The sequence below is a fragment of the Mixophyes fleayi genome, chromosome 2 (assembly GCF_038048845.1).
Source record: "Mixophyes fleayi isolate aMixFle1 chromosome 2, aMixFle1.hap1, whole genome shotgun sequence".
In the NCBI taxonomy this organism is placed as follows: domain Eukaryota; kingdom Metazoa; phylum Chordata; class Amphibia; order Anura; family Limnodynastidae; genus Mixophyes; species Mixophyes fleayi.
In genome coordinates, this window is record NC_134403.1 from 123,004,930 (window position 1) to 123,017,817 (window position 12,888).

Below are 12,888 nucleotides of genomic sequence, written 5' to 3' on the forward strand. Positions count from 1 at the left end.
AGGGGCCTTGTAGAAGAAGGTCGTCTCGTGACGGAAAACGATATCCTTGTCCTACCGCCATGGAGATTATGTCCGCGTACCACACTCGACGCGACCATGAGGGAGCTATTAGGATCACCGGCCGACCACCTTGTCTTATTCGTCTGAGTACTCGAGGAAGCATGGGAATCGGGGGAAAAAAAGATATCCCAACCTGAATTCCCATGACATGGACATCACGTCCACCGCTAAGGGGTCTCTTGCCCTTGCGCAATACCTGTGAACTTTTTTGTTGTGTCTGGAGGCCATGAGATCTATATCCGGAAGACCCCACCTCGGAACTAGAGCCTGAAATACTTCCGGGTGGAGTGACCACTCCCCAGGCATCATCGCATTACGACTGAGGTAATCGGCCTCCCAATTTTTTATTCCTGGAATGAACACCGCCGAGATTGCTGGAACATACTGTTCTGCCCAAAGGAATATTTGAGCTGCCACTCGCATTGCAGCTGCACCCCTGGTTCCTCCCTGTCTGTTGACATATGCCACAGCCTCGGCATTGTCGGACTGAACTCTGACTGGGTGGCCCTGAAGAAGAGTCTGGGCCCCCCTGAAAGCTAAAAGGATTGCCTTTAATTCTAACGTGTTGATTGATAAGGCTGATTCCTGAACTGACCAGAGGCCCTGGAGCCTGAGGTGCAGGACTACCGCGCCCCAACCCCTCAGGCTGGCGTCTGTTGTGGCTATGATCCATGACCATGGAGCAAAGGACCTGGCCACCGCCATGAGATCCTGATTCATCCACCACTGAAGCGATTCTCTCGCCCTCGGAGACAGCGAGATCCTCTAGAGATCCAAGCGTAGGTGGGATCCTGACCATTTTGTCAACAGATCCCACTGGAAGCACCGAGAATGAGCCCGACCGAAAGGGGATGGTCTTGAAGGAGGCCACCATCTTTCCCAGCAGCCGCATGCACAAGTGAATTGAGGGGCTGGGAGAAGACAAGACCCGAGATGTTATACACTGAATTGAACTGATCTTCTCGGCAGGCACGAACACCTTTTGCTGACTGGTGTCCATAAAGAACTCTATGAAAACCATGCGTTGACACAGAACCACCTGGGATTTCTTTAAGTTTATCAGCCACACATGACTCATGAGAACTGCCAAGGTGAGGGATAGGTGCTGACGTAAGCAAATCTCTGAGGAGGATTTGATTAGCAGATCGTCCAAATACGGCACGACCTGAACTCCCCTTAAGTGAAGACACGCTGCATTACTGACATGATCTTCGTGAAGACCCTCGGGGCTGTGGAGAGGCCGAAGGGAAGGGCCTGAAACTGATAGATGGAGGACCCCACTGTGAATCTTAGGAGGGACTGATGGTCGCTCCAAATGGGAACGTGGAGGTATGCGTCTTTTATGTCTATGGAAGCCATAAACTGGTCCTTCTCTAAGCCGTTTATTACCGACCTCAGGGATTCCATCCGAAATCTGTCCACCCGTAAGTGCACACTGAGGTTCTTTAGGTTTAAGATGGGCCGAAAGGACCCGTCCGGCTTCCTGACCAGAAACAGATTTGAATAAAATCCCTGTCCCTTCTGGTCTTATGGGACCCTGCAGATGACTCTTTGTGAAAGAAGAGAGGCGACACAGGCCTGTATTGCATGTCTTCTTGTTGGATCTCGGGGTAGCGGGGTTATGAAGAAACGATGCGGTACCGGACCCAGCAGGTCCATCATGTACCCCCTTGTTATAATGCCCCGAATCCAAGGGTCTTGGGAGGACGCTGCCCACTGTTCCTGAAACAAAGACAGACGTCCCCCCACTGGCGCCACCTCCGGCAGAATAGAGTGGTCGTCAGGATTCAGGCTTTTCCTGGGTCTTGGAGGCCTGGCGCCTAGCTGCAAACGAGGATCTACCCCTGGTAGAGGAGCCTCGCGCATTTGGTTGTCTACCTCTAAATGACTGTACCCTAGGCAAGGAGTTCCCCCTAAAGGGTTGACGAAAGGAGCTGACCCGGCCCCTATTAGAGAATACCGGCAAGGAAGTACTTTTGCCCTCTGTTGCCTGGGAGATCATAGTATCCAATTCCGGGCCGAACAAACCTGCTGCTGAAAAAGGAATGGTTTCAACTGAATTTTTTGATTCCGAATCTCCTTCCCAGGATTTCAGCCATAACGTTCTTCTTGCTGAAATAGATGCAGCCTGAATAGAGGAGGACACAGATGCTGAGTTCTGGGCCACCTGATACCCCGATGCCCCTTTCAAATGTAAAGCCAGGGGAAGTAAATCAGAGTCTTGTAAGGCCTCTGCCAGTTGGTCTGCCCATGCTTCCATGGCTCTAGCACCCAGGCTGATGCAAATGTGGGCCTAAAAGTAAGAACCCGCTGCCACAAATATAGATTTCAGCTGGGATTCCACTCTGCGATCAGTGGCATCCTGCAGAGTTGCTGAACCTGGGACTGGTAGTAAAGTGTGTCTGGCCAAACGGGCTACTGGAATATCTACCTTAGGAATAGTCTCCCAGCGAGCCACGTCTTCCTCCTGCAATGGATACAGGGAAGAGAATCTCCTGGGAACAGAGAACCTTTTATCAGGCGGTTTCCAGGCTCCCTCTGCAATCTCCCGGAGTTCTACAGAAGGGGGAAAACGGATAGTCTTCCTCTTGGCCTTCTTAAACAGACTTCTGTCTCTAGGAGTAGGATCCTCTGGTTCTGGGAGGTCCAACGCCTGTCTAACCGCTAAAACCAAATCATCTATAAATTGGCTTTTAGTGTTCTCTTCCTGTTCCAAAGGTTGAACCTGGTCAGGATCACAATTTATTTCCCCCTCCTCCTCGGAAAACCCCTCTGAGTCTGAAAGGACCAAAAGGGGATTAGCAGAACTAGGCCGCTTTCTTTTAGCAGGCGGGATGTTTGGGGATTCAAGTAACTGGTTTAGCTTGTCCTACCTCTTTATAAATGCTGTGGACCATGCCGGTTCTGTAGGAACAGGGGCCTGGTCCGTAAGAAATGAGGAAGGTCCTGGTAAAGACGTTCCAATAGAACCTGTGGAAGCAGGGAGGTCTAATGAACTAGCATTATTAGCCACAGAGGCTGCCACACTAGATAGCAACTGATTGGATTGTGAAACCATCTGTGCTAAAGAGGAAACCGACCGTGTCAGGGAGGCCACCCAGGCCGGCTCCTCCGTCAGTGGTGCTGGAATATGCTGGGTTTGCGCAGGGGGGACCCCTGCTTCGCAGACAGAGCAGAGCTCCAACGGGTCCTTCTGCCCACATGGTAATTTTACATTACATCTTGAACATGTAAAATACTTTGCCATAGGGCCCTTTCCTTTATCTGTCATTTTTATATAAAGGAAGGCACACCAAACACACAGCCTTAAATAGTTACTTTAGCTGAGAGAGACAGAGAGAACTGAGAGAGAGAGAGAGAGAACAGTGGAAAAAAACAAGTAATCAAATAATCTGACATAAAAGTTGTACTTGTAATTTGTAAAACAACCAAATAATATATTGGCAAATAGGAGAACTATAATATAACCCCTACTGCAGTCAGCAAATACAGTAAAATGTGTTTAAATAATCAGATACTTAGCCCACAGGCCAAACAGGGGAGAAGTCCAACAGCAGTGTCCTGGTGCCTGCTCCCTCTGATCTGTGTCCTTTTCCCGGGCTTCTCCTTGGCGCCAGAAGACCGGGCTAGTCCACTTTTCTCTGGAGGGCAGGGGAGCTCTATGTCTTAGCTCTCCCCCCTCTTAATGCTGTCTCTCTGTAGATATTTAGAGGCCACCTTATAAAAATAAAGAGGTGGTATATGGCAGAGTAGTGGAGACCTCTATATAGGTCTCCGCAGCGGATTTGCACCCTGGTGCCCCCTCCTATGCATGAGGGGGATCTTGGTATGGCCCCTTTCTGATTTCTGTCCTCCGCGGAAATCCAAGATGGCCGCCGGCATTTTGTTTCTTCCGATAACCGGCACTCCATGCCCGCAGTGGCAGCGCCAGTTATCGGGGAGGCCCCAAGACTGACAGTGGTCCGGAGAGACCGCCTGTCACTCAGTATTCAGGCACCCTATTTACTCTGCCAGTGAGAGCTTCTGGCTCTCATCTGACAGAGCAGTGCCTGCGCTGCTGTTCTGTGGAGTGTGTTCTCTATAATAGAACACACTCCCAGTCTGCCACCAAAAAAGGAGTTCCTATAAAAAGGAATTGAATGAAATAAAATAAAGTGAAAAAACACTAACAGTACTAAAACACTGCCCAACTCCATGGGCACCTAAAAAAAACTGAACAGGAAGGGGCAGGGGGATTGTAGAGGGGAGGGGTCTGTCAGCAGTGCTAAACTTAACTAGCTAGGTGCCAACTCCCGTGCTCCCCTCCACAACCCATGGTAAGCAGTGTCCCCCAGACTGGATGAAAGAGAAAAAAACACTAACATTGCCAAGGTTAATAGTGTTTATGGCATGCACTCCCACGTTTTTTATTTTATGTTTATTTACTAAGGGTTCTACCTTATAAAGCCGGCACGTCCTCACATTGCCCACTTAATACCGGCAATCTGACAGTCGCCATTTTAAGTGACGACAATCACAGTGACTGCATTTTCTCCTGTTGGCACTTAGCTGGTCTGTGGGAAATGTTGACTGTCACTTTCTTGGTAGGTCTGTATTTCCTACATATCGGGATTGTAGTGATCGCCATTTTAGTGTCGCTATAACTATTGTTGTAATTCTCGTCCTCGCAATAATCTACCCCAACCCTTCATTTGAGGAAACCAACTTAACTCTAGAAAAGGAAATACAAATTAATTTAAGGATCTCGGATTCTTACAGTCAAACAAACAACAGATCATCTGCACTCACTTCAACAATAAACTATATATTATTACCCTTTTACAGGGAACACTGATTATGCCAAGTACCTTTAGCCACGGTACACTCACATAGAAGAATATGTGAGTGGACAAAGAGGGCGCATATACATCACACATTTACCGGAGCACATTATTTGTCTAAAACAGATGCAGTCCATCTGTAACTACTATAAACTACTATAGAATTCACTCAATATGAAATTAGAGATTTCTTAGGGAAAATGTATTTTCGATTAAATAACAAATTCAACAACCATTTTCCCATGTATATAATAAAAGGGTTACATCTTTTATAAAGCAAAACCTTCTTCACACGCATTAGGAGTATTTATCAGAGGCCACAAGAATCGCATAGTTCTACAACATACACGTTTAAGTACTGGTGCCTTACTTTGGAGTGGAACGTGTCCTAGGAATTGGGTATCTTGGTTTAGCATGTAATTCTTTTACTGAAGACTTTAATGCTGAAGGTTTGAACTTTGTATGTCTACGGAGTGAATCAGAGGTTGTGCTTCCAAAAGTGTAAGATTTGCCTGTGAAAAAGAGAAAAAAGTAAATAAAGAAATAAATAAATAAGCTGGATCAAGGAGTTCATAACTAATGGGTTATAATAAAAAATGGATCCTCATGCTTTTGAGTGAGGACACCATGACCGTCTTTGTTCATCATCCTCTTTTTGCTAAACTACTATGTACAACCAACAAGCAAATAAACAGCAAAATCCTAGCATTCACCACCAAAAAAATGGTGTATACAGTAGGAAGAAAAAGTATGTGACCCTTTGGAATAACCTGGATTTCTGAATTGGTCAAACAATGTGTTCTGATCTTCATCTAAGTCCCAAGAACAGACAAACACAGTCTGCTTAAACTAATAATACACAAATATAAGTATTAATGTGTCTATAGAATGCACCGTGTAAACATTCACAGAGCAGGGTCGAAAAAGTATGTGAATCATTGGATTTAATAACTAGTTGACCATCCTTTGGTAGCATTAATCTCAACCATAGTTTCCTGCAGCTGCGGATCACACCTGCCCTATGGTCAGGATGAATTTTGGACTATTCCTCTTTAAAAACTTTTAATTCAGCAATATTCTTGGGATGTCTAGTGTGAACCGCTTTCTTCAGGTCATGCAACAGCATCTGGTTGAGGTCAGGACTCTGACTGCGCCAGTCCAGAAGGCTTATGTTGAAGCCATTCAGTTGTTGATTTACTACTTTTCGGTTGTTGTTGTTAAAGTAATAATTTAATTTCTTCAGCAAAAGAAACTTTAAGAATAAAATTATATCATTGTTTATTTACAAAAGAAAAAGCTTGCGCTCATTTTCAGTCTCTGAAAACTGTCTGTTCACATTCCAGACAATTACTTTTTAGCTCCAGCAAAAGTAGGTTGTACTACAATTTACAAATATCATATTACAATTGGCTGAGAAGTTATATAGGTGTGTCTTGATACTTTCAGCTTCCCTAGATGCAATGGAAACTCTGAAGAAATTCTTTGTCCAACATCTCTGATTAGAAACATCTGTTCTTTGAATAACTCCTTCATTCCTGTTCATATCCGTCTCATCAGCTCACACGCAAGGCTCCAATTGACATAATAATACATCAAATATTAATGATATATTAAAATAAGATAAAACAATGTAATTATTTTCAGATTAATAAATTGTCTTCATCCAAAATAAAATATCTTTGACATTGTCCTGTTGCATCACCCAACTTATGTTGAGCTTCAATTGGCAGACAGCTAGCCTTACATTCTCCTGCAAAATGTCTTAATAAACTTTGGAATTCATTGTTCAGTCAATTAGAGAAAGTGATGCAGGCCTTGAGACAGCAAAGCAGCCCCAAACCCGGATGCTCCCTCCACCATGCTTTACAGTTGGGATGAGGATTTGATGCTGGTGATATTAGTGTTGTGTGCTCCTTCCAAACTTTCGTTTCATCTGTCCACAAAAAATTTGCCAGTAGCACTGTGGAATATTCAGATGCTCTCTAGCAAACTTCAGAAGCGCAGCAATATTGTTTGGACAGCAGTGGTTTCTTCCATGGTGTCCTTCCATGAACACCATTCTTGTTCAGTGTTTTACGTATTATAGACCGACATGTTTGCAAATTACAACAATTTCTGTAAGTTTTTAGCTGACACTCTAGGATTATTCTTAACCTTTTTCAGAATTCTGTGCTGTGCTCTTGCTGTCATCTTTGCAGGGCAGCCACTCCTAGGTAGAGTGGTAACAGGGCTGAACTTTCTCCATTCACAGACCATTTGTATTACCATGGACTGATGAATATGGAGACTTTTAGAGATACTTTTGGAGCCCTTTCCAGCTTTATGCAAGTCAAGAATTCTTAATCTTAAATCTTCTGGGATCTCAATTGTTCGAAGCATGATTCAAGCAATGCTTTCTGAGAATAGCAAACTCCAAATGTGTGAGTGGTTTTTATAGGGCAGGGCAACTCTAACCAACACCTACAGTCTTGGATGATTGAACTCCAGGTTAGCCTATGGGTTCACATACTTTTTCCAACTCATACTCAATGTTAAAAAAGAGAACTTTTGCACTTACGTTAAATCCTTTTCTCTGATTCCATCTGGGAGACACTGCTACCATGGGGTTGTATGAGGGCGCATGAAGTTGGCACTTAAAAAGTTAAACTGTTAATGTAACTGTTGACTGAAGCTCCTCCCCTCTGCAACCCCTGTAGCTCCTCAGTGTAATTGAAAAGCCACAAGCAAGGGAAACAGAATAGCATGCAACCAACAAAAGCAACAGAAGAGTGGAGGGCGGGAACACAGTGTCCCCCAGATGGAGTAAAAAAAAAAAAAAAAGGTTTTAACGTAAGTACAAAATCCTCTTTTCTCTTTCATCCAATCTTGGGGACACTGCTGCCATGGTGACGTTCTAAAGTAGCCGCTTGAGGGATGGAAAGCTCTGTCAATCTGGCTTGCAAAAAGCGGCCGAAAGTTGCGTGAGGAGACACAAAAACATGAAAATGGTAAAACCGGGTAAAGTTTGGACAGAGAACCTGGTTGGTGTCAGGCAGGGCTGATCTGCTGATGCACCATTGCACACAGCCCAAGAAGTCCTCCACAGAATGGGTGGAATGCACAGTGACAGGATCAAATACAGGCCAATCAGAACTAATATAAGCCTAGCAGCACTTTCTTTTGTAGCCAGTCAGCCCCTCTAGTGAGCATCATGCAAGAAGAAATGGGAATCCAACATCAGCATAGTGGACTTCCTGTCCACATACATTCTTTTTTGAAATATATTTTTATTCAAATTTTGTCAGAGAGAAATGGTACAGCATATGATGATAATACAACTCATAACAGTGTTAACAACAAGGGTTTATAATACAGGTAGGGTATATAACTCAGAACCACTACAGAAGGAATGGCCCTCAAGTGTCGTCACATGTGGGCAGACGTGTGTTAATAGTATAAAGGTTATGAGATATCTGGAGTACCATGAAGGGAAAAAGGAGAGGGGGAGAGGAAAAGGAAATACCTGACGATAAAAACAGAGAGGAGGAGAATAGAGGGGGGGGGGGGGAGGGTGTATTAGTAGAGGGAAGAACAGAGAAGAAGGAAGGGAAAACAGGTCCTATCGAGACTCAGCTCAAGAATTTACTAAGATATCTATTTTTTCATATTTTAAGAAGAGGAATGTGCAGCTGAGAAGTAATCCTGCCACCTATGCCATGTGGAGAGAAATTTGTCATGTGTTCTAGGCTATATGTATACCAAACATTCTGAATTAGTTCAGGAATAGAAGGGCTCTCTGGTTGTTTCCATTTCCTGGCTATTAAGCATCTGGCTGCGGTCAGAATATGGCCCGGGAGTAACCACATTATTTTGTGGGTGTCTGGAGGTAGTCGAGGGAGGAGAAAGTAAGATATATGGAATGGGGGTCTTAGGCTAGTTATATTATAAATAAGGTCAGCTACCTCCTTCCAGAAAGGGATGATTTTTGGGCTGCTCCACCAAATATGGGACAGGGAGCCACGCTGGCCACAGTTGCGCCAGCAGAGGTCAGAGGATGTCGGATAGATTGTTTTCAGTTTGGATGGGACTAAATACCACTGGAATAAGAGTTTTTTTATCTGTGTACAGATAGAGGATTTGGCGACTGCCTCGCGAATCTCCATCCATTCCTCCGGATCCAAACTCTCAGCCATCTCCTCCTCCCAGCGGAGCTCATGAGCCTTTTAGTCAGGCAAATTGTGATTCATTAGTAGAGAATAGAAAGTGGATATTAAGCCTCTAGAAGACGTTTTGTTTTTACAGAAGGTATCTAGGGGAGAGGGATTGTGAGGGTCTATTAAGGTAGAGAAAATGTGCCGGATTTGCAGGTATTGGTAAAACATGGAAGTCGAGAGGTGAAAGCGCTTATGAAGATCAGCAAAGGTCAGGAAAAACCCCATGGGGACTATGTCAAAGAGAAACAAAATATTCTGTTTTGTCCATTGGGAAAAATATTTTGGATTGATACCTGGGGGGACCACATACATTCTTAAGAGCATGGACCACATCCAACAAAGTTAACGATACCTTAACTGAAGAGGCAGTCACCTCCTGGAGGACTGGGAACACAATCTCTTGATTAAGATGAAAACCAGCCCACTTTTGGTTGTAAGGAAGGTATCTTGCACAATACATCCCTGTCAGTATGGAATACCAGATAAGCCGAACTACAAGAGAGAGCCCAAAGTTCAGAAACTCTCCTCGCAGAAGCGATGGCTAGGAGAAAAATCACCTTCCAAATTAGGAATTTGAGTTCAGGCAACTCCAATGGTTCAAAGGGGAATGATTTAAGATCCCTAAGTACTAACTTCAAGCCCCAAGGTGCCTCAGGTGGTACATAAGGAGGCTGGATGTGTAGAATCCCGTGGAGGAAAGTCTGCACCTTTGCTATAACTGCTAGCCTTTTCTCAAAATATATTGAAAGGGCCGATACCTGCACCTTCAGGGAACGAAGGCGGAAGTCCGCCTCCAAACCATCCTGCGAAAAAGCTAAGAACATGGAGAATTGAAAGACTGCAGTATGACAAGTCCTACGTTTGCACCAACTGACCTAGGTCCACAACACTATGACAATTTAGGGCGGAGAACGGTTTATTTGCCTTCAACATGGCAACAACCTTGGGGGCCAGGGTGCTGAAATGACCCCTGAAGCAGTAGATTGACTTCTACATCGTGAAACCACCCTTTACAGACTGTCATGCGCAGTACATCCGCATACCAGGCTCCGGATGCAATGAGGATCACTGGAATTACGCAGTGTCTGATGTCATGCTTATGACATCCACCTTGCACGCCAAGGGGTCTCTGGTCCTACACCAGAAACTGGGCAGCTAGCGTTATCGGTGAGATGCCATGAGAGCCACATCCGAAGGTTCCCACTTCTGGACCAACCATCTAAACACCTCCATAAGTAGAGACCACTCCCCGGCAATACTGTGTGTCTGCCTAGGTAGTCGGCCTCCCAATTTTCTAAACTCAAGATCAATATCGCAGAATTTGCCGGGACATACATTTCCACCCAGGACAATATCTGGGGCGTCTCCATCATCCAGCTCCAACACTCCTGTGACTATTATCCAGGAACACAAGACAAAAGGACCTGCCCACCATCAAGTGACCCGCCAGCAACCAAGGGAAAGGCGCATCCTGAGAGCTGACTGGAGCATCTGAGAGGCCAGCTGAAGGTGGGATTCCGACTAGTTGAACAAGAGATCCCACTGAACCCAACTGATGAAGCCAGAGGGTCTGATCAGAGTTCGTCTTTACTAGCAAATCTTCCAAGTATGGGATGATGCAGACTCCCAGGGTACACAACTGTGCTGCAATGACCGCCATGACATTTGTAACGACTTTTTAGAGACTTATCGTCTTTACAAGACACTTAAGGAGCCTTGGAAAGGCCTAACGGAATTGAAAGGAAGAGGTTTGAACAGAAACTTCTGCCCCTTTGCAGTAAGAAGCGAAGTCATAAACTATCTCATAACCAATCTTTTTACTTTGTCTCGTAGAGTGGTGGAACATAAACGGTGAGGTGGCCAACTTTGGAGGAGATCTATCGTGTAGCCACGTTGCATGATTTCTGTCATCCACCAATCCTGAGTGGAAGCCGACCACGGTTTAGGAACAACAAGAGGCATCCACCCCTAATGACCGCGAGATGGAGAGGAATCCCATCAGGTTGCAGGCGTTTCAGAGTTTTTAGGCCCTAGACACCTGTTGGAATAGGTCAGCCTGTGCCTATGAGATTGGTCTTTGGACGTGATAGGTTCACCGCGGCTGGGTTCCCCCGTTGCAATGGACGGTAAAATTTAAGTATTTGGGAATATGAATCACAAATTCATCTGCAGACTATATACCATTAAATATCCAGTGATTAGATATCGGAGGGCCAAGATTTGCACCAGGACGAAATTACCCCATTGGTGTCTGACAGGATTAATTTTATTAAAATGGTCCTGCAGCCGACATTTCTGTATCCACTGCATCACTCCCCTGTGTATCTCCCAAAGTGGATCTTCTCCCTAATTAACAAATACATGTCATCTCTGGTCTGAGGGGAGAAGTGAGCACGTATCAGTTTGTCATCTTTGTGTTGTCCACGAACACCAGGGGGTAAATGTATTATGGTCCGGTTTTGTCAACTCGCGGGAGTTCGGCGAGTTGACAGCTAAAATTTTAAGCGGCGCTGGCTTGTAAAGGCAAACTTGCGAGTTCGGCGAGTTGACAAAACCGGACCATAATACATTTACCCCCTGGAGGCCTTGCCCTCCCTAATTTCAGGGCCTACTATTATGCGGCACAACTGACTCATCTCCGGGAGTGGTTTGGGGATTTCCCTACTGCTGACCTCCTTAGTCTCCTAAAAGGAACTACAGGGTTTGATAGACCACCAATACAGGCCTTATTGGGTACTAGAGCCACTAGAATGATTCCACCGCTGCTTAGGCAGGCTGTCATGATTTGGAACATTCTAAAGAGGGCATTGCAACCTAGAGGGCTAGATATGGACACTTCAATATGAGCTAATAACACACTCCCGGAATTTTTAAAATTACGACAATTTCCCAGGTGGCAGGTATTACCTCTCTTTTATATTATATTCTAATGGCACCCTCAAATCCTTTGCACTGTTACAGGTAGATTGTCACTTACCAAACAATTTATTCTGTACATATCTGCAGCTCCATCACGCCCTTGTGGCACAATTTGGAAGTACCCATATTTCCTTTGAGCCAGACCCTCTCCACGTATTCCTAAACTGAGTGGGTTCTACAAAAACCAACCAATATTATATGCCAAGGTTCACTACACATTCACCCCTGATGATTTGGCTAGACTACGACAGGGCTGGCAACTAGATCTGGGCCATTGAAGGATGAGGATTGGAAATGCGTGCTTGATAGTGCTCGTGAGGCCACCTCTTGTACCAGGTATAGGCAGGTTCAACTGTATATTTAGCATTAGTGTATTACTCCCCCCGGAGGCTACCCCAGATGGGTGCTCGGTCCGACTCTAACTGTCCAAAATGTGGAGGTGCCTCTGCCACATTCTGGCACCTACTCTGGAGCTGTCCTGTGGTGGGGGACTTTTGACCGCAGGTGGCGGAATGTATACAGGACACTGGTATCGATATTCCTTTAATTTACCCCAAGACATGCATATTCGGTGTGGGGGTTGGTCTGCTGTTGAGGAGGTCTGCGACCAGATGTTTTACATTTTTTTGCTTTTTGTTGGGATGGTGCGGGACGGGCCTGACTTTGGTGCCTGGGTAACCTTGGTAAATGTAACGGTGGGTGATGAGCGATTTACTTATCAGTTCAGAAACACCATGCCAAAATATTACAAAGTATGGGCAAGATGGGGGAGGTCAAGGTATGCAGTGCGTTCTTTGGCCGCAGGATTCAACCCTATTTGAAGATCATCTGTTTTCATGGTTGGGGTTGGGGACTGCTCTTATCTGGCTATCCCTTCCCCCTGTCGTCTCTCCTAA

The 12,888-nt window shown here is 45.2% G+C and overlaps 1 protein-coding gene across 3 annotated transcripts in view; it reads right to left on the bottom strand.

Annotated features, from left to right (window-relative positions):
• LOC142141428 (cilium assembly protein DZIP1-like) overlaps positions 1–12,888 on the bottom strand; it is a 90,416-nt gene that overhangs the window by 23,963 nt on the left and 53,565 nt on the right. For all 3 annotated transcript variants that reach the window (XM_075199904.1, XM_075199905.1, XM_075199903.1), the window contains one exon: positions 5,251–5,392. In XM_075199904.1, the coding sequence (XP_075056005.1) occupies positions 5,251–5,392 (142 nt within the window). The remainder of the gene's footprint in view (positions 1–5,250; positions 5,393–12,888) is intronic.